This window comes from Pipistrellus kuhlii, unplaced genomic scaffold, assembly GCF_014108245.1.
Source record: "Pipistrellus kuhlii isolate mPipKuh1 unplaced genomic scaffold, mPipKuh1.p scaffold_m20_p_9, whole genome shotgun sequence".
Taxonomy (NCBI): Eukaryota; Metazoa; Chordata; class Mammalia; order Chiroptera; family Vespertilionidae; genus Pipistrellus; species Pipistrellus kuhlii.
In genome coordinates, this window is record NW_023425595.1 from 36,860,210 (window position 1) to 36,883,056 (window position 22,847).

At 39.3% G+C, this 22,847-nt stretch overlaps 1 protein-coding gene across 3 annotated transcripts in view; it reads right to left on the reverse strand.

Moving 5' to 3' along the window:
- Positions 1-22,847, reverse strand: part of NARS2 (asparaginyl-tRNA synthetase 2, mitochondrial) — a 114,067-nt gene that overhangs the window by 89,890 nt on the left and 1,330 nt on the right. For 2 of the 3 annotated variants that reach the window (XM_036428308.2, XM_036428307.2), the window contains exons 2-5: positions 18,840-18,949; positions 18,325-18,445; positions 15,473-15,613; positions 9,189-9,269 (exon numbers count right to left, since the gene is read on the reverse strand). In XM_036428308.2, the coding sequence (XP_036284201.1) occupies positions 9,189-9,269; positions 15,473-15,613; positions 18,325-18,445; positions 18,840-18,949 (453 nt within the window). Of the gene's footprint in view, positions 1-9,188; positions 9,270-15,472; positions 15,614-18,324; positions 18,446-18,839; positions 18,950-22,847 lie in introns of those variants that run through there. The other variant, XM_036428309.2, reaches the window with a different exon arrangement.

Sequence of the window (22,847 nt, forward strand, 5' to 3'; positions counted from 1 at the left end):
AAAAGTGATTCTAAAATTGTATATATCCAATAATATAGTCTGAAAAATATATAAAGCAAAAACTATGAGAAAAAAATTGAAAAATATAGCAGAGAATTTTAATACATGAGTAAATGGCAGATAAAGAAGACTAAATATGAGTAAACATACTATAGATTTTTATATAAAATTAATAATCTTGTTCTAATACATGTATATTGAAGACTATAACCAACAAATGAAAAACATACACTTTCTAAAGGTACATTTATAACATCAGAAAAACATATCTATTATAGGAATAAATGTAACAAAGGTATTCATGACCTTTATGAAGGAAATTATTAAACACTATTGAAAAACATTAAAGAACTCTTGAATATATGGAATTCTATACCATGTCCAGAGATAGGCACACTTAAGACCATAAAGATACCAGTTTTTCTAAACTGATCTATAGAATCAATGATATTTCAATTAAAGACCAAATAGGTGTTTTTTTTTAAGCTTGCCAAGATATAATTAATAAGTTTACATGGAAGAGAAAAGGATCAAGAATAGCCACAAAACTCTTAAAATTAGGTCAAAAGATTTAACTTATTACATACTAAGGCTTACTGAAGAGCTCCAGCAATTGAGAATGAGGTGCTGGCACAGGGATATTCTGATAAACCAATAGACCAGAGTAGAGTGCACAGAAATAGAGACACATATATGTAAACTTAATTTATGACAGAGATGACAATAGTAATTACAGGAAGAGAAATGAACTATTCAATAAATTGTACTGAAATAGTTATCTATTTTTTTTGGAAAAACGGGACTCTTACATCATACTCAAAAGTCAATTCCCAGTAGATAAAGGATATATAAGTGTAATGCATAAACTATAAAACTTTTAGTAGATAATATAGGATTTCTTAAACAAGATAGAAAAGCACACACCATAAAGAAAAAGACTGAAACATGCCTACCTTAAAATTAAGAACTGTTTATCAAAAGAGAGTATAGCGAAAGAGAAAAGGCAAGCCACAAACTGGGAGAAAAGATCAGCAACTATATACTCAACAAAGGATAAATGTTATCCAAAATATATAAACACTGATATGTAAAGACAACACAATAGAAAATACTATAGAAGAGAAAAGGAGTGGCCAACAATCTTAAGAAAATATTATCAATCTCAACAGTTACTAGAACAAAATAAATTGAAAAAAATCACATCAAGATTTCATTTTACATCCATGACATTGGCAAAAATTTAACACTGAAAAATATCAGGTGTTGACAAAGATGCAGAACAGCGCACCCTACTGGTAGGAGTTAAATTCTTTCTTTACTTCCTGTAAAAATTGGGATTTATTTAGCAAAGCTGAGTCTATGAACATGGGACTTCTACTATTCTGTATATACCCCTGAAGACACATTCGAATCACCTGGAGACTCTTTTTTATTTAATTGATATTTAGAGAGAGGAAGGGAAAGACAGAGAGAGAGAGACAGACAGACAGACAGACATCGGCTGCTTCCGGAAAGGGCCCCAACCAAGTATCCAATCCATAATCTGGGTATGTGGCCTGACTGGGAACTGAACCAGCAACCTCTCTATCTTGGTTGTTTGGTCAACATTCAACCACTGAGCAACACCAGCTGGGCTTAATTTCAGTTTTATATCCCATATATGAGTGAAATCATATGGTTCATAGCTTTTTCTGACAGATTTCACTTAGTGTAATATTCTCAAGGACCATCCATATTGCCGCAGATGGCACTATTTCATCTTTTAATATTACATAGTATATATGTACCACATCTTCTTTATCTAATCCTCTATCAAAGGACACTTTGATTACCCCCAGGTCTTGGCACTGTGAAGACCTGAACAGATACCTCTCCCAAAAAGACATACAAATGGTCAACCGATATATGGAAAGATATTCAATTTCACTAGCTATTTTGGAAATACAAATCAAATTCACATTATTTTGGTGGCATTTATTATTGCAGAATTTTGTTTTTCCTATTTAAAAATATCTTGCAAATTCATGTTTCTGCGAGACAAAACGGAAATAACTTTGTAAGTCAAATAGCACTAGCACAGAACTTTTAAGAAAAAAAACACAAGGCTTAACAAATATTTACAGGATGAATCAAATAGTGCAATTTTAGTCCAGTGTGTCTAATGGGGATTAGATCATTTTAAGAATGTACTCTATTTGGTGGATACTCGATGATGGAAGAAATAGTGCAGTCTTCTCAATAGGAAGCAGCAGCAGTAGGCTGTGTCAATTCAGAATCTAAGGGAATATATTTTTACCATGATGTTAATTCACAAGATCCTCACTTCACAGTGGAAGTGGCAAAAACAGGAGATGAGTGAGAGCACACCAGCTTCCAGGCCAGTTATCTTCTCAGTGTCCTTGAAAACAAGGTTTGCTTTTCTTAGTTCTATTATGGCACTTTCTCTTTTCATTGAAAAAGCAACACATCAAATTAAAAAGTTTTAAATGTCGGCAACACACACTGACAGCTAATTCATAAATAACAGCATCACACATATTGCTGACAGAGTTTGGTACAAACTCTCTAGAGAGGAACAGGTAACAGTGACGTCTATGGGAAAGAATAAGAGGGTAGCTGCAAGTCAGGGCTGGAAGAGAAACTGGCTTTTGTAACTTCTGAATTGTGCACTACCTTTTTGTTGTTTTTAAGTAACACAAACCTAAAATAAAAAAATTCAAAGAATCTAGAACTGTAGGCCCTATGCCCAGGGGCAAACATTACTGTAAGTCTCTTATCTATCTTCCTGGATAGGACTGTGCATTTTTCACCTGTACAGGCAGAAACAGGGCCTTAGCTTGAGCTACAAACATTCTCACAGAAAAGAAAATGGCAAATCTTAAGGTTGAAAGTTCTGCAAATGAAAAGAGCCCACAAAAAATAATAATCAACAGGTACGCAAATGTTCTGTGTCCTGTGGCACAGAGGACACAGTTCTTCCCCAAAAGGAGCTTATAATCTAGATGAGAAACAAAATTGATGTCAAGAAGCGATTAAAGAACTGGATATTAAAACAGGCTACAGCAACTGAACACAAGTACAACAGGAGCTGGAAGAAAGGAAAGATTAACATTAGCTGAAAAAGAACTGTTTTGAAAAGAAGTTTGACCTGGGTTAGCCCTCATACCATCTAAAAATTTTAAAAGAAACAGGTAAGAGCATTAAAAAGTGAAAACATCAAGCATAACCAAAAATGACGTGTGCCATAAATAACCTAGCCATAAAATTTGCAAGCATCAAAATTCTGTCCAATAACTTCTAGAATGCACAACAGCTTGGAAAAGGGAAACTTTGGGTTTCTCCAGCTTGTTAAGTTTTCCTTATTTTTGAATAGGAATTTTAAGTTTTCATAAATCTTAATTCCATTAACTTATACAACCTATAAGCGTAGTGTTAGTCAGGTGGTAGGCAGTTAGACACACATGAGCAGAGCAAGGATGATGGGCAAGAAGGTCACCAACGTGCATAGCCAGGGACAACAGCAGTGTGGGGCCTTGGCCCCACAGTACTGTTTCTCACCCAGCATGAGGTTTGAACCTCCTAATCTTACCTCCCTAAAGATAACATCTAGGCCTCAGTTGTATTTTAGCTCCAGGCCCAGAAAAGCAGCAAAACCAGACCAGCAGACAAGGCTGACCTCAGGATCAGCTGCACTGAATAATGACCCCACCCTGGTGCTGGCCAATCAATCAGTGGAGACCTAGACCCTGAAAGGACACACCTGGAAATCTGCTGAATATTCTACTGAGATCTTCCCCTGGGAGCGCCCCTAAAATCTCCACCCTTAAAATCATTAGGATGGCCAAAGTGGGTTAGAGCATCGGCCAGCGGACTGAAAGGCCCCAGGTACAATTCCAGTCAAGGGCATGTACCTTGGTTGCGGGCACATCCCCAGTAGTGGGTGTGCAGGAGGCAGCTGATGGATGTTTCTCTCTCATTGATGTTTCTAACTATATCTCTCCCTTCCTCTCTGTAAAAAAATCAATAAAATATATATATTTTTAAAAATCCTTAGGATGAAGAAACTAGTGAATTGTACACTTACAAATGTGTAAAATGGTAAATTTTATTATACACACACACACACACACACACACACACACACACACATTTATATGTTACCAAAATAATAAAAAATGCAAACCAACCTAGTGCCAAACTTCAGAACACAGTATGAGATTCAGTATAAAACACTAGGTATGAGATTTTCAACATATAAGATTCAGATATAAAATTGCACATATCTCCATTTAATAGCTTTACACTTTCAGTTCCTTCTTCACTTTATAAAGTACTTCAGTGTATAAATTCTAGACTTGAGCAGTGTTCCCATTATATGATGTACTTCTTTTAGATTTTTCTCAGTCTAATTGAATTTCATAATGTATAACCATTTACTCATCACACACTGGCAAAGAAGAATTGTAATTAAAAGTTTAAATGCGAACAACACATTTACATATAAATTGTAAATATTCAAAAGCAAAAAGCAAAAAGAAAACCCAGTTGGCTCAGTTGTTTGGAGAGGCATCCGATACACCAAAAGGTGGCAAGTTTGATTCCTGGTCAAGGCACATACCCAAGTTTTGGGTTGGATTCCTGGTTGAGGCATGTGCAGGAGGCAACTGATCAATGCGATTTTCTTTCTTTTTCTCTCTCTTTCTCACCCCCTTTCCTCTTTTTTAAAATCAGTTAAGAAAGAAAAAAAGAAATCCCATAAGATACCACTTCGCACACTCTGGTATGGTTATAATAAAAAAAAGGGGCAATAAAAAGTGGCAATGATGTAGCACATGTGTCAAACACAAGGCCCGCGGGCCAAATCCGTCCCGCCAGGCCTTGCAATGTGGCCCGCACCGCGCTGTCATCACTGCACTCTGCTGCGTTTCCATCACAATGACAGTTTATGACTGTTCAGTAAACCATTCGGCCTGCAATTTAGGCTGGATTTTAATTTTGGCCCCTTCTCTGATTGAGTTCGACACCCCTAATAGAGGAACATGGCTGATGGGAATGTAGAATGCTTTGGCAGTTTCTCAAACCAGAGTTACCATATGACCCAGCAACTCCACCCAAGAGAAATGAAACCATCCAAATGTTTTCACAAATGTTCATAGTAGCATTACTCATTATAGCCCAAAGGTGGAAACAATCCAAATATCCATCATCTGCTAAATGGATAAACAAATGTTGTATATCTATACAATAGAATACCAATTGAATATGAAAAGTTATTAAATACTGATATATGCTACAATATGGATAAACCTCAAAAACTTTATGCTAAGTGAAAGAAGCCAGACATGAAAGACCATATGTTGTATGATCCCATTTATATAAAATGCTCCAGAAAAGGAAAATCTATGAAGTAGTTTTAGGTGACCTACAGCTGGGGGTGCATATGGGAAGGAACTTCTAATGGATACCAGGTTTCATTTGGGGGTGGTGAAAAAGCTCCTTAATTAGATGATGATAATGACTGCACAACCTATGAATATATTAAAATCCATGAAAATGTATACCTACATGAGTGAATTTTATGGTACAAAGTTGTGTTTTGAAAAACCTGCTCCATTTCCTCATTCTTATAGCTACCCACCAATATGAACCTTCCCGTCTGTCCATCCAGACTCCAATGAAAATCCTGCTCAAGACTCTGCTCACATTGTTCCCCACCTGGAATACTCTCCCTAGGGTACAGCCAAGTTACATAATGGTTTTGAAGATTTTTCTAACCAAGTCAATCCTTACTATCATAATTTGTCTCTAGATTCCATATCACAACTGGCAACACTATATCCTCAAATATAAACATAAGGCAGTTTCACCTATTTCCCATAAATCTCTAATTCTTCCTTTAGTCTCTTTTATCTTCTCAGAGACAAACTAGTCATAAAGACCAACCATAACTGTGGAGACTCGGGGCCTTAAACAAAGAGGAAAACGTGTACATCAAGGAATATTGTAAGATAAGTAAGAGTGAAGGAAAAGCATGCTCCTGCCTCCATTGACCCTGCCAACTCTCCACCTCTACAGGACAGAACCTCTGTCACATCTTCATATCCCTCATAACACTGAGCACAGCATCTTGAACACAGATGATACAAAATGTCTGCTGACTAACAAATGTCCTGAATGGAACTTTCTACATATGTATTCAGCAGTCCCCAACCCTTAACAAATATCCAACGTCGTAAAGCAGGAAAAAGACTTGAGGGGGGGGAAAAAAAAACCTAAAATAATGAGTCACGCATTCACTTCTCAGCAGTGTTTATTTTTATTTTTTATTTTATTTTTAAAATATATTTCATTGATATTTTTTTTTTTACAGAGAGGAAGAGAGAGGAATACAGAGTTAGAAACATCAATGAGAGAGAATCATCGACCAGCTGCCTCCTGCACACCCCCCACCGGGGATGTGCCTGCAACCCAGGTACATGCCCTTGACCGGAATCGAACCCAGGACCCTTCAGTCCGCAGACCAACGCTCTACCACTGAGCCAAACCGGCTTCGGCTCAGCAGTGTTTAGAAGTGCATGTTCTTACTGTGCATTTCAAAGTGGCTTGTTACTGTTGTCATCAAACCTGACACCTCAGCGTTGTCAGAGAAAAAAAAGAGCACTATTAAGAGAAGCTAAACTTTAAATATGAAACTGTTCCTTCCTAATAGTGGGGTGCCAAGATTCAAACTCCTTTGATGCCACATGCAGTGAGCAAAAAATTAACATAATGAAGGTTGGAAGGACACAGGTCTGTGGGGTGGAAATGAGAAGCAATGCTTTCAAAGGATAGGGGGGCAGAAGACAAGTCTTAGAGATGAACTTCTGAAAACAACAAAGACAGAAGGTCATAGCCAAAAGCTACAAATCCCTGAAACCTGATTTAGATCCTGACTGTAGAAGTCTAGGATCAATGAATTTAGGAGCATCTTCAGGTACGCTGAATAGGCAAGTCTAATTCCATCACAAAATTACTTAACCAGGACCTGAAATACTATGAATATAGAACAGTTGTTTAGCTTCAGAAATCCTGTCTAATAAAAGAGTAATATATAAATTAACCATCTCTCTATCACACCTACAAGCCACGGCCCATCAGCCAGTCAGGAGTATGCAAATTAACACAACTGAGATGGTTGCGGCCACAGAACAAGCAGGAGGCTTGGGTTTTCCTGGCAAAGGAGGAAGCCAAGCTTTCCACACACCCCGGCGGGCCCAGGCCTCCACCCAAGGATACAAAGTTTCAATTATAGAAGATAAATCCCAACAAAAATGGCAGCAGCCACGGAGCTGGAGAGAGCAGGAGGCTTGAGTTTCCCCAGCAATGGAGGAAGCCAACCTTCCACAGCCCTGGACAGCCTTGGCCTCTGCTACAAAGTTTCAATTATAGAAAATAAATGAATCCCAACAAAAATGGCTGTGGCCAAAGAGCAAGCAGGAGGCTTGGCTCTGCTCAAGGCTACAAAGTTTCAATTATAGAAGATAAATAAATCCCAGATAGCAGGTCCTCCACCTGGGTTGCCAGGGGGCATGGCTGGCCTGCAAACCACAACAGGCCCCTCGCTCAGGTTGCCCCACATCCCAAGGAAACCCCCACGTTGATCCGGGACACCCTTCAGGGCAAACCAGCTGGCCCCCGCCCATGCACCAGGTATCTATCCTATCTAATAAAAGAGTAGTATGCAAATTGACCATCACTCTAACACACAAGATGGCTGCCCCCATGTGGACACAAGATGGCCAGCAGGCGAGGGAAGTTGGGAGGGATCAGGCTTGCAAGGGAGGGCAGTTGGGGGTGATCAAGACTGCAGGGGAGGGCAATTAGGGATGACCAGACTGGCAGAGGAGGGAAGTTGGGGGGACCGGGCCTGCAGGGAAGGGCATTTGGGGGGAACCCAGGCCTGCAGGGGAGAGCAGTTGAGGGGGACCAGTCCTGCAGGGGAGAACAGTTAGGGGTAACCAGGCCTGCAGGGGAGGGAAGACAGGGGTGACCAGGCCTGCAGGGGAGGGGCAATCAGGCTGGAAGGAGCAGTTAGGCATCAATCAGGCAGCAGAGTGGTTAGGGGGTGATCAGGCTGGCAGGCAGAAGCGATTGGGGCAATCAGGAAGGCAGGCAGGCGAGTAGTTGGGAGCCAGCAGTCCTGGATTGTGTGAGAGAAATGTCCAACTGCCCTTGAGGGGTCCCAGATTGGAGAGGGTGCAGGCTGGGCTGAGGGGACAACCCTCCCCCACCATGCACAAATTTCATGCACCCGGCCTCTAGTATTATATAAATGTTTAAGTACTAAGTTGTACACCTGAAACTTAATAGTTAATTTTATATGGCAATTGTGGTTAAAATCCTAAAGAAGAATGAAAACATACTGAACGAGAGAGAGAAGTTATATATGTCTTGTATGAAAAGAATCTTGACTTCTCAGAGATAAAGAAATCAGTGAGTAAATGAAAGAAATATAAAAAGCACTACTCATCCACATACATTTCTTTTTGTCCCATTATACTACTGGCCAATGATTTTAATCAGGATGGCAGACTGGCAAATGAAAGGGCTTTCAACTGCCCAGAAGTCAAAACACTGGTAAATTTTAAATGACCTTCACAGGCAGGCTGACAATGCCTGGAACTTATTATTAATATATTAGGAGCTCAAAAAAACGATTGTTAAATAAAGAATTAAAATAAGAGCCTTTGTAAAGTGTACAGATCATATATGATTTCTTATGAAAAAACGTATTTTTTAAAGACCTTGAAAAATAATAGTCATATGTATATTTTCCTATTTTAATGTATCTTTTAAAATATGACATATAAAAAATATTAACTGGGGGCTGCATTTGCACAAAGGATATCTTAGAATCTTTATTAATCTCTTCAAGTTTCTTTAGTTCACCAATTCACAGATATATAAGAAAAGCAAATGGAGTACTAGACTAAAAATCTACTTATTTTACTTACAATGTAAGTAATGAAGGTGGTAGGACAGGAATTAGAGAAGTTTGAATTTTTACATACTTTTTAAAGTATTATTATTGACAAATTTTCAGGTTCCGGTCATGGTCTCTCCACATAGTTCTTATTAAATGTAAAACAAACCTTCAGATGAAAAATATCAGAGAGCAATATATCCTCCAAATGGGAAGAACAACTTACTTCAACTTGAAAGAGTTCTCCAGCCCCTTCACAGTCATTGGATGTGATTATTGGAGTATGAATATGCACAAAACCATTGTCCTGCAAGAAAGAGAAAAGCCACTTTTTTCAGTATATTTGTATATGAAAATATTCCAGGAACACAGATCATTATACTCTTAAAATAGCATTAAGAGAATGCCATATCAAATCCTTTCCTAACTCCCCAAATAAACCTAGTAAATATCAAGCTGAGTTTTACTATTAATAGAAGCACAAATAATTTTAAATTAAAAAATGAGTCAGACATTATCTAGTCCAATTTCCTAATTTTCAAAGATAAAGAAATTGAGGTCCAGAAAGGTTTAATGAATTCCCAAGTCACACAGCTAGCCAGTGACAACCTAGGTCTTCAAGGTCTCCCTCTGGTACTGTTTCTTCCACTTTTTGAACCTACTGGCCGTGCGCGCGCGCGCGCGCGCACACACACACACACACACACACACACACACACACTCTCTCACTCTAACCCACTCAAGGTTAATGTATAATAATGCTGCCCACATTGCTGAAGGAATACAAAGTGACCAATGTAAAGTTCAGTTATTTTGAAATAAGATCCTAAATTGTAACAAACCATGGAAAAGGAGAAAAATTAAGGTTGACAAATAGGGACTAAAGAAATGAACAGCAAACAGGGCAGAAATGATTTTTAGGAAGTCTGTCATTATATTGATAGCACAGAGCGCTGCACACAGCACAGGCAGTGCACTTCCTTTGCCTCAAGGAAGACTCTGAGCAGCAAATTACTGAGGTACCCAATTGAAATTTTTCCGCTCCAAAGTCTGAGACTATTTCCATTAGTGAACCACAAAAGCTGTTGCTAGTTGGTCTGAAATAACCCAACAACTTGGAGGTTAAGCTTCTTTCATTTTTTACTATGGATATAGGCAAAAAGTTACATTCAGCATAAATGGTACAGGGTGGAGATGGAGGTAACTAAAGGGGACCTAGGCTGCAAAGGCAGAATAGTATGTGTTTAATGAAAAAGTTGTGATCTTGAAATCAACACAGTAAATTCATATAATACACTTCTAACCTCTGCTAAATTTTGCCTATCACTCGTGGAATATAAAATGTCTCAGGGTGTTACCAGGGACCTCCCAGTTTGCCTCCTTCATAAAAACGGTCAAGTATTCTGGCTAAGATACAAAGTATGCAGTTAACAATTTGCCTTAGGATGCAGACAGATTAAATATTCAAACTCTAAATTAGGAGTTTTAGAAAGTATTCAAACATGTACTTAATCTGGGAGCAACATGCCTAGAGGTGCTGCAGGGCACATTATAGAGAACAAATGAAAAATAATCAATAACAACATTACTGCATAAAATTTTTATCTCTTAGGAGCCAAGAATTATGGACATGAATCATTTATTCCACACAAGTGCAGGCAACTATGAGCATGAGCGCAGTAAACAAAGAAAGGAAATGAAAAATCCAAAGGAAACGAGGGTGGGGAAGAGGGAGGAGAAAATTTAACGGTTAAATATAATCCCCTAAGTTAGAACTGGTCAACTGCCACAAGAAACAACACTGTAAATCTTATAAAAATAACTGTACGAGATTTTTTTAAAAAATCACTTGAGTAATGGGAGTTATTCTTAATGCTCCATTAATGCTAAACCTTTTAAAAAGTGTCACCTAACCTTTTAAGGCTTAATGCTGTTGCAAGGCTTATCATATCAAAGTCTAGAACATTACCGCCAAAAGCTATAAAAGATACAAAGGAAGAATAATAAAGCATTGAGAATAAAGTCCAAAAGTGAAAAAGCAGATAGGGAAGCAGAAAGATAAAATGGAAAATAAGCAGCAAGGAGTGAAGAAGCCCTGTCAGGAGCTGCTCCAACGAGTGTGAGATACTTACTCTCTCCCACAGAAAAGGTATGAAGGCCAGACAAAGAACCAAAAATAAAAGCACACACTTTCATCAAATTTTTCAGATTGCACCCACTACCTGTAAATACCTAAATATTTTGAAAGATACACATTCTACAACCAACTATTTTATAAGGCACTGAGCATTTGAAAATTACAGGTAATGATTTCACACACATTGGTGTACTAAGGCCCACAGACACCACTCAATGACTCATGGACTATATTTTTCTACCCCCCTACCCCCCAAAAAAATAATTATCCTTATTTATCAGAATGAACAATAACAACAACAAAATATGGCAACCAATGCTAGTTATAGGCACACCCCTGGCAACAAAAAGTAAAAGCAAAAGGAGAGAAAAAATCCACAGAAAGCAATCACAGGAATTCAGAGACAGCAGTCGGGTCATTCAACACAGGGGCAAGGAATACTCCACACTGTGGCAGGCTTTGAAAGCAATGCCATTCAGAAGAGCGAAAAATCTGATACTCAAAGGAAGACTCTTGACTCATCAAGAAAGGGCAAGCGTTTTCTGGCTCAATTTAGGAAGCCAGGGACGTATGCAACCTATTGGAGGATAATTTCTGCTGATATTTAGAAAAATTCGTGCCTCAAGAGATAATCCTGTTATTTGAGAAACTCAGTTCTAAATAACTTTTTCCTTGAGGATTCTAGATAGCCAAGTTTTAGTACATAGCAAACATGTCAATTTTATGAGAAAACCAAGTTACACAAAAAAAAACTTTTGATAATCAACCCAAAATAAATAACTCTAGATGCTTAAAATATCCTAATTAAAAGGTACTGCTCAAGTTTATTTTTTCCTATATTTTTAGATTTGAAATTTATGAAGATTTTACATTTTAAGCTTTAACATCTTTTTGGGAGTCTAACCTAACAACTCCCAGAAATAGTACCAAATACTAGAAAACATATAACAATTATTTAATATGACCTATCGCTCTCCTGTGAGTTCTTTAAACAATTCAATCCTCATTATCTTACAAACAATGGGTAACATTATAAGAGTTGGTATCAAGATTATATTTTCCAGTTCTTTACAATAAGTACCTACTTTATAATTATCACCAACAGTGCTAAAATTTCTTTTAAACTACTTAAAATATCTTTTAAAAATTTTATTTTGATTTTTACTTGATATTTTTTCTAGCTTCTTTCCTTATTTTTAAATTGTTTACATTTTTACAAAAGCTTCAATAAAGAAATATGTAAAGTAGGTAAAGCCCACTTGTCAATGGACTGCCAATACCACCACCTAGTGGCCAAAATCTATAAAACTTTCAGAATTAAAACTGGTTCAATTTCACGAGCTGTTAAAGCCATAGAGGGGAAAACTTTTAAAATCGGAACCAATTTTCTGTTTGGTGGTTCAAGCGCTACTGAAAAATTATATGGGAGTTGCATAAGAAAGTTTATAAGAATACATGTAAATGCCTTCTTTCGAACTAAAATGGAATGATATTGTATAATGTGATTTATTTTCCTTTATTTATTCAAAAATGCAGTGTATAATTTAAAGTCATGATGTTCTTCAGCTGTTTATTTTTGTTTGTTTTGTTTTGTTTACCAGAAATCAACTCTGCAGGAACTTTTTAAAGTGCAAGAACTCTCCTGGCATGCTACAATACCTCAAGGCCTGCACAAATTTGGATACAAGGAAGGGTATGTTATTAAACAATCTCTGAAAATTAGCTGGATCTGAACAAGTGGCATAAGAAGAGTTCCAAAGTGCATGGAATAACTTAACTTTATTTTCAGGATCACTCCTTGCCTTTTGGCCTTCCCCTCTTCCCCATTCACAGGGGAAGGGTTCCTTTGTAGGGAGCGGCTATAGGGTTAAGCCTAGGACTGACCTGTTGGCAAAGCCACAAACAAGTCCCAGTTTAGAGGGCACAGCCCTCTTAGCATAATTAAGCTTGACCTTATGACGCCCCCTATATCCTATGGGGGTAGCTAATGGGCTGTGGGAGGTGCAGCAAATGCTGCCAAAACAAGTGAAACTCATAAGAACATTGTAACTATTCTGACCACTACCTTGTTTACCTCTATCTATAAAACAAAAGCTCAGCTTGCCATCTGGATCTCTCTCTGTGGCCTCAACCAGGCACAGGAGACCCACTGAGGCACAGGAGATCCACTGAGAACCAGCTATATTATCTTGTCTGTCTTTTCTTCAATCCTTCACCACCCTCCCTCAGGCTCACTGAACCCTTGGCTGAGCTGGCCCAGCACATCCCTTTACCTCATCAACTTACTAACAACACTTCACTATGGCTTTCCCCAGTGGAGGAAATGGCAAAAAGGCAAAACCAAACAAGACAAAATGTTTTAAGTCATTAGATCAATCTAATTGATTTACTTCAGTAACTCAAAATCTGCACTAACAATATATATAAAATATGTCTATGATCAAGATGGAGAAACGGGCCAGATTTACCCTCCAACCCGAAAATCCAAAAACACAAAAGCAAAACAAAAAAACCTATAAGAAAACTACATTAAAGAATGGTTTTTGAGATATTGAATATCAGACATCAAAGGACAGTGATTACTGAGAGATGGAAAGAAAACACACCAGCAGCCCAGCTTACTATCTTGAGATTTTCCAGGCCATGGCAGGGAGAGGGAGTAATAAAGTGGAGCCCAGCAGACTCTCTGAGAGTCTCAGAAGACAAAAGTGGCTAAAGTACCAGAGAGGAGAGAGCTGTGCAGAGAACTCCAGACATGGAGTATCAGGTACAGGAATGATCAAGCAAATGCTCGTGAGGAAACTATCCAAGGCCAGAGAAAGAACCACCCAAAAAGATAAGTGAAAACAGTGTCTAGTGTTCACGTGTGGCTGAAAACTGTGTCTGAACAAGCCAGATTAGAAAAACTCGTAATCCCCATGGCATTTGGCAGAGACCCAGAAAGGCTTTGCCTCCACAGTGGGAAGTAATTAGTCCTAGATTGAGAACTTCTCCAGACCCACTTAAAACCAATGTCCAAAGGATCAAAGTTTTCAAATAACTGCATACCAGAATAAAGCTTAAGAAGCTTAAAATTTACACATAACCAAAGATTTGCAGGTATGCAAAGAGGTAGGGAAACATAATCCATAATGAGGAGATTAATAAATCAAAATTGACTCATAATTGACAAGTGTGTTAAAACCAGAAGAATCCTATCTAATAAAGAGGGAATATGCTAAATGACCCTCATACCATCACAAAGATGGCAGTGACCATAGCCAATAAGAAGGGAATATGCTAATTGGCTTCCCACCCTCAAATATGGCGACACCCACAGCCAATAAGGAGGAAATATGCTAATAGACTGCCTTGTTCTCCAACACGGTGGCACCCACAGCCACAAGATGGAAGTGCCCAGTCCCCTCAGCCCTGCCAGAGTGACTGCCTCTGGAGTCCCCCAGTCCTCTCCAACCACCCACGGCCAGCCTGAGGCACAAGCAAGCCTCAGATGGCAGGTACCTAGCCACTCAGGGCCACCTGAGGCTCAGGTAACAAGAGCCAGCTGAGGTTTGTGCTGCTGGCAGTGGCAGCAGCAGAGTTGTGATGGGGACATCACCTTCACCTCATTGCCAGGTCACCTCCTGCCCCTGACGGCTCCTAGACTATGAGAGGGGGCAGGCTGGGCTGAGGAACCTCCCCTCCAGTGCATGAATTTTCATGCACCAGGCCTCTATGGCCAAATACACTTAATATCACCAATACTAATCGGTAGGACATAAAAACAGTCCTTTTACTGCATTGTATATGTTCAAAACTATATTGTATATGTTCAAAAGTTAAGTAGAGAAATGGAAGACATATTTATTTAAATGGTCTAAATCAAACATCTAGATATGAAACTTACAATGTGTAAGATAAAAACACTCTGGATAGAAATAACAAATTAGGTATTGTAGAAAGAAAGATAAATTAACTTGAAGGCAAAGCAATACAAATCATCCAAAAGAAACACACAAAGAAAAAAATAATTTTAAAAAAGGAAAGAAAAGAACATCAGTGAGTTCTGGATATATCATTGAAGGGGTCAAATATTTGGGCAGTTGAAGTCTTTAAAGGAGTAAAGAAACATGAAAGATTTTGAAAATATAATGGTTGAAAATAAAAAATTGAGCCAAGATATTCACCAAACACCAAACATGAGAAACATAAAGAAAACTGTGCCAAGGCACATCATAATCAAATTGCTCAGAATCAGTAATACAGAGAAAATTTCATATCAACCCCCCAAAATAGTACCATGTGAGAAAAGGGTATTTTCAGGATAATATTCCAGTGTTACCATTATTCAATTTTGTTACAAGACAGACCACTTGAGAAACAAAACACCTTACCTTAAAGAAAGAATGAATAGCAGCTGTGGCCTCACTGCGAACTCTCAGTATAGAACCCAGGGCATTAGTTCTACACCGAAGATGAGGAAATTGTCTCAGATACTCCAGAGGAGGTCTGTCTTTATATTTTAAAGGGAAATCCTGCCAATAAGTGGGGGGAAAAATTAGAAGCTGAAAAATAGTTTCCAGGGCATTTCCAAAATAGTAGTGCTTTAGAACAAAACTATTTATTTCTTCGAAATTTGTGCATGGCAGTAGGGGAGGTGTTCCCTCAGCCCAGCCTGCACCCTCTCCAATCAGGGACTCCTTGGGAGATGCTCGACTGCTGGTTTAGGCCCCACCCCACAGGGGACGGGGGCCTAAATCGGCAGTAAGATATCCCTCTCACAATCTGGGACCGCTGGCTCTTAACCCCTCACCTGCCTGCCTGCCTGATCGCCCCTAACTGCCTCTTCCTGCCTGCCTGATCACCCCTAACTCCTTTTCCTGCTTGCCTGATGGCCCCCAACTGCCTCTGTCTGCCTGATTGCCCCTCCCCTGCTGGCCTGATCTTGCCTCCAACTGCCCTCCCCTGCCGGCCTGATCTCACCCCCAACTTGCTCTCCCCTGCTGACCTGATCTCACCTCCAAATGACCTCTCCTGCCAGCCTGATCTGCCCCCAACTGCCTTAAAACCTCTCCTCACTCCCACCTTAGGTTCTGCCTTCACGGTTCACCCAGATTAGGTTCTGATTGGTGTGTTTCTATGCCAGTCAGTGTCAAAAACTCCACCTCCTAGGCAGCCATTGGCTCCTTGCAATTCACCCAGGTTTGGTTCTTATTGGTCAGTTTCTATGCCAGTCAGCATCAAAAGCTCTGCCTTCTAGGCAGCCACTGGCTCCTCACAGTTCACCCAGATTTGTTTCTGATTGGTCGGTTTCTATGCCAATCAGTGTCTCCGGGCCTGATCAGAGAGGCAGGGCTGATCAGCAGCCCCTGCAGATACCTGGAGAGAAAGAGAGGCATGGCTGCTGGTGAAGCCCAGAGAAAAAGAGAGAGGCAAGGGCTGACAAGAGCTGCCATGGAGGCTACGATCAGATCCCGCTTCTCTCTCCGGGACTGATCAACAGCCCCCTCAGCAGTCAGTGCTGGGTCACCACAGCAACACAGCACTGACTGCAGGCCTGTGGTGTTTGGTCAAGCCTGCGTTCATTATAGTCACTGCCTTTTTATATGTATAGTTATAACTGAATATAGTCCACATTAATTCCAAGTAGAATGGTGGTGGAGTGGAATCAGGGAGATGAGGGTTTGAATTCTGCTTAACTACTTATTAGCTGTGGAACCATGGACAAATACACTTAATATCACCAATACTAATCTGTTATTTACAAAATTTCTATCTGTTAGCTTATCAAACACTACTTACAAATAGAGAGATTAGGATATAAATATGCAAAAGAATCTATTTTGGCACACAAGAGTTCATAATTGTAGATATAAATATATTAAATATACACTGCTGGTATTTAATTTTAAAAATCACCCAAATGTCTTGAAAGTCCACAATCATCCATAATCAATTGACACAGTTTAAGCACTGTTTACCAACATGCACTGCTATCTAAGTATAAGGAAGGGTCAATAGCTTTCTGTCATCTGGCAGATTAGTGTATGCAAACTTCTAGAGAAAATTATGATTTACCTAGAAGTATTTCCAATCCTACTCATACTCAAGATTAAGACAGAAACAAATGTTCAGACCAAAACCAATTTCAACAAAAAAGCTGCATAAGAGAGCTACACTGGTAGCCTTTTAGACTTTATTCCTTTTCGGCCTTGTGCACATAGTAATTTACATTGTATAGAAAGAAGCACTAGACTTACTACATTAACTACATTTATGACCACATTAACAGAAATCTGGGGGCTGCTGGGGGTTCAAAATTCCTTAATATATGAACACTTAAAAATGACCAAAAAATGAAGGGAAGGAGAAGATGAAGGAATCAACACCTACAGAATTCAAGGGAGAACAATTTAAGAATAGTAAAACACACGATGAAATTTTATAGCCATATGTCCCCCTAAAAAAGGAAGAACAAATTATTTTCAGTTTCTTTGTTCAGCCCAAGCATTACAATACTCTGTCCAGTAGAATTTTCTGTGATAAATAGTAATGTTCTCTATCTGTGCTACCCAGTATGGTATCCACTAGTTCACATGTGTCAAACACAAGGCCCGCGGGCCAAATCCGCCCCGCCAGGCCTTGCAATGTGGCCCGCACCGCGCTGTCATCACTGCACTCCACTGCGTTTCCATCACAATGACAGTTTATGACTGTTCAGTAAACCATTCGGCCGCGATTTAGGCTGGATTTTAGATTTTGGCCCCTTCTCTGATTGAGTTCGACACCACTACACTAGTTGCATGTGACTACTGAGCACTTGAAATGTGAATAATGACCCTGAGGAATGAAATTTTTTATTTAATTTTAATTTATTTAATATTAATAAATAGTCACAGGTAGCTAATGGCTACTATATTAGATATAATAATTCTAGATAATGTAAGTCCATTTCTTAACAATGTGGTCTGCCCTGGTCATTAGGGATGCTTGTAAAAGTGGCAAGATTCAACTGTGACAAACACCACAGAAATGCATAGACTAATATTTAGCTCTCACTCAGTCATTTTCATATATACTTTTTGCTACTCTCTCTACATTCCTTAGGCTCTATTGCCTGTTTCTATTACCTAGAAAGTCACTAACACATTCTAAGTACCATCTTCCCAATAATCATACCCAAAACAAATTGCTAATGTTTTTGATTAAGTCTAAACAGCCTCCATAAAAGTGTCAGAAAACATACCTTGGGATCACAAGTTCCAACAACTTCAATTTTTTCTGCCTTCAGTTCCACATTTTGCCTTTTGTATGGACTTTTTACCAGCTGCCCTTGAATTTCCACTGAACAACCAAAATCTAGTTCTCTATAAAAACAAAACACACCATAAACAAGATTATCATTATACCCAACCCTTATTATGATATAAACCTTGCTATTAAAACATTAAAATACTTAATGACATATAAGGGTAAATATTTAATTTTACCCTTAATCAGATTGAAAGCTGCAGGTAGTTAAGAGAGACTGAAGTAAAGAATAGGTGGGGGGATATTGTCCCATGAAGATGGTAAAGGAGGAAAGGCCCGAGCTTGAAGGATCTTGAATCTGAGTATTTGAACTTGAGCCTCAAAGCTATGTGAAGCAGATTTGTTTAGAAAGATCACACAGGGTGCAATGTGAACACTAGATTAGGGGAATGAGAACAGATGAGATAGGAAAAAAAAAAATCAAAGTACTCACTTTAAAAATAAACTCACCTACTTTCTAAGTTTGAATCTGCTACAATCTGAAGGCTTTCCAAAGATGAACCATCATTTACATGCAGGAACAAGACTTCCTTCTGGGATCGGACTGAACGAACCCATCCCTAATAAAGAGAAATATTTCTAAATGTGAGTTTAAAACATGTAAACATTTTACATTTTCATTACATATACTCATAGAAAACTAAATGAAAACGGGAAAATGTCCTCATAATCTTACCTTACCAAATCAGTTGCTTTTAGTTCACTCCTATCTATCTATCTCTATATATAAAAGCCTAAGCAACCAGTACAACCAGTCAACTGAATGACTGGTCACTATGACAACGCACTGACCACCTGGTGGTCAGTGTACTCCCACAGCCAACCTCTCGCATTCCTCCCCACCCCCACCCCAGCTGGCTGGCCCCGATCGGCCCCAAATAGCTCAGTCAGTGGCCAGGCAGAGGGAGCCCACCAGTGCATGAATTTGTGCACCGGGCCTCTGGTGCATATATAAAATTGATATGGTTCTTATCACAGTAAGATATAGTTTTGGCATGCCACCTTTTGTTTCGTTTTGTTAATAAAGCTCATCATTCTGAATACATGCCAGACATTCCATTAGGTTGATGAGTCTAATTCACATAACCAATCCCCCTAATATTTGCTATTTCACATATTTTTCTCCTATCCCTACGCTTCCTTAATTGAGTTATGAATAATAGGGCACTTATTTTGGTCTCTCTTTTTTTTTTTAATATATTTTATTGATATTTCACAGAGAGGAGGAAGGGAGAGAGATAGAGAGCTAGAAACATCGATGAGAGAGAAACATCGACCAGCTGCCTCTTGCACACCCCCTACCGGGGATGTGCCTGCAACCAATGTACATGCCCTTGACCGGAATCGAACCTGGGACCTTTCAGTCCGCAGTCCGACGTTCTACCACTGAGCCAAACCGGCTTCTGCTCTTTCTCTTTTTATATCTAATTTTAAGAAGGGAGATTATGTAGTTATAGACTAGAAGCATCTTTATGGGATTTTCCCCCCTTTACAAAATACTATACACAAAGGGTTCTCAAAAAACTTCTTCGTATGAACACATTAAATATTACACAAATTTTCAAAGACACTCTGAATTTAAATCACAAGTAGGTTTGAGTACAAATGAGATGTCTTTAGGTAAGCCAATCGAAAACAGCTCTCTTACCAATCACACTTAAATTTAACTAGCAGAAAAGTTAAGGGAGAATATATTGAGTAATTGTGAAACAATTGATGGTGTTTTACTAACTATCAAACAAGTCTGGGAAAAGCAAGATGATCCTATTTAGAAAAACTGTGCAATCATGTACCACTTAACGACAGAGATATATTCTGAGAACTGCATTGTTAGGCAACTTCTTCACTGAGGAAACATCATAGACTGCACTTAAATCTAGACAATATAGCTGCTAAACACCTACACATTACTGCACAAAACAACAGGAGATTAAATCAAGCACAAGAGAAAATGATGCAATCTAAACATTTGGTAGATGCAAGATGTATGAGGCTGCTGCAGGTGTAACATGACATACTATTCTATAGCAAACTTTTTATAAATATAAGTATACTCTAAAATAACGATACAAGAATAGCATAGCAAATACACAAACCAGTAACATATTCATTTATCATCGTTATAAGTATTATGCCCATAGCTATATGTGTTACACTTTTATACAACTGGCAGCCCAGGTTTGTTTACACCAGCATCACTGCAGACACAGGAGCAATGAGTTACCTTATGACTGTTTCAGGTTACCAAGTCATTAGATGATAGGAATTTTTCAACTCCGTTATAATCTTACTAGAGGCCCAGTGCACAAATTCATGCACTGGTGGAGCCCCTCAGCCTGGCCTACAGAGATTAGGTTGAAACCAGCTCTCCAACATCCCCCAAGGGGTCCCGGATTGCGAGGGCACAGGCCAGACTGAGGGACCCCATCGGTGCATGATCAGGGCTAGGGAGAGATCACAGGAGGCCTCCAGGGCGTGTCCGGCCCATCTTGCCCAGTCCCAATCAGCCAGACCCCAGCAGCAAGCTAACCTACCCCCTGGTGGTCAGTGTGCATCATAGTAACTGGTTGAACTAGAAGCTTGGTGCACGGATTAATGCACCAGTGGGGTCCCTCAGCATGGCCTGTGGGGACTGGACCAAAACCAGCAGTCCAATGCTACCTGCTCATCCCAGCCCTGTTGCACCCTCCGCCGCCACAACTTGGTAGGCTCACTGCTGCTCTGCTGCGGTCTCTGTGCGCCTGTCCTAAGGTGATACTGGTATGCCTATGGCCTATGACCAAAAACAGCTGTAGGCTCGTGCCCAGTCAGTCCTGATCCTGGTTCTGGTCCCAATGGAGGAGGGATACACAGGGGGCGTGTTGAGAAAGGCTCATGCCGCCATGACTGAGCCTGCCAGCCGTGAGCCCTGCACCTGGTGCTAGTCAGCTGAGAGGCACTCCTGCTATGGGGATGCACTGATCACCAGGGGGCAGCTTCTGTATTTCTCCTGATGGTCGGTGTGCATCATAGTGATGAGGTCACTGGTCAACATGTCACACAGGCTTTTATATATATAGATGGGGCCATGTCTTTTATGTGATTTATCATTGACAGAAACATTATTATGTGGGGAATGACTGTACTGACCTTTATTTTCTGTGTCCCCCCCCCTAGAGACAAGAAGCCTTCCTTGGCCCACTCATACAGTTAAGGACTTCCCTTGCTATTTTCTCTAAGTTCATTATTTATGCCACTAATACCTATCATATTGTTGTAATTACTTGTTTTGGCCATCCTACCTGTACTGTCCAACAAAAATATGTGAGCCACATAAGTAATTTTACATTTTTTAGTGGTGACATTAAAGTAAAAAAGAAACAGCCCAGCCAGTGTGGCTCAGTAGTTAAGTGTCCACCCATGAACAGGAGGTCACTTTCGATTCCGGGACAGGGCATATGCCCAGGCTTCAGGTTTGATCTCCAGTGGGGGGCATAGAGGAGGCAACGACTGATGAGTCTCATCATTGATGCTTCTCTCTCTCTCTTCCTACCCCTTCCTCTCTGAAATCAACAAATATGTATTTAAAACAAAACAAAGTAAAAATAGGTGACATTAATTTAATTGCCCCCACCCCCCTTTCTTTACTGCCTCCTCTGCAAACTCAGTTATTCTACTGACTTAGGCTTTTAGAAACAAAAGTTAGGAAGGAAGCCTTATATCCGCTTTCTGATATGCTCTTTAGCTCCCTTTAAAAAAAAAAAAAACAAACATACCCATCCACCTACTTAAATGGGGGAGGAAGGGAGATGGAGGAAAAGAATAAATCTACCACAGGTATGTATTGCCAGATGTTTTCTAATCAAACATATACAGTATTCTTCTTCTTTTACTTGCTTCATCCTCAACCTAAACAAATTAGATTAGATTGCCCCCTCCCCATTATTTCAGTTATTGTAACTATGAGCCAGGCTCAGGAAGAGAAAGCAACAGCTTAGAGTTTAAGAGTCTGAGTTCATCAGGCAAACCATGTTCAAACCTCAGGTTTGTGCCTGAAATTAATTTTAATGCTTTATTTAAACCATTATGCCCACAATATTAACAATATGTAATCAATACAAAAATATTTTTTTTGTTTTTCAAAATTGGTGTGTATTTTATTTACAGCACCTCTCACTTCAGGCTACTAAATGCTCAGTAGTATGATAGTACAAGTGTTAGGCTGCTACTATAATAGATTGCACAGCACTAAAATAAAAGCCTCTCATCTAGGCACCAAGTTCTCTTCATCTTTGAGACCTTTTTAGACTAGCACATAAAAGGTATCATTAATGTATGTGAAATTAATAGGTGAATTCAAGAAAAGATTCTGATTGGGATCCTGGAAAGAATATGGAACCCAAAGAAATGCAGAGGAGATTAGTCATATTGCTAAAATAAATAAATAAATAAATAAATAAATAAATAAATAAATAAATA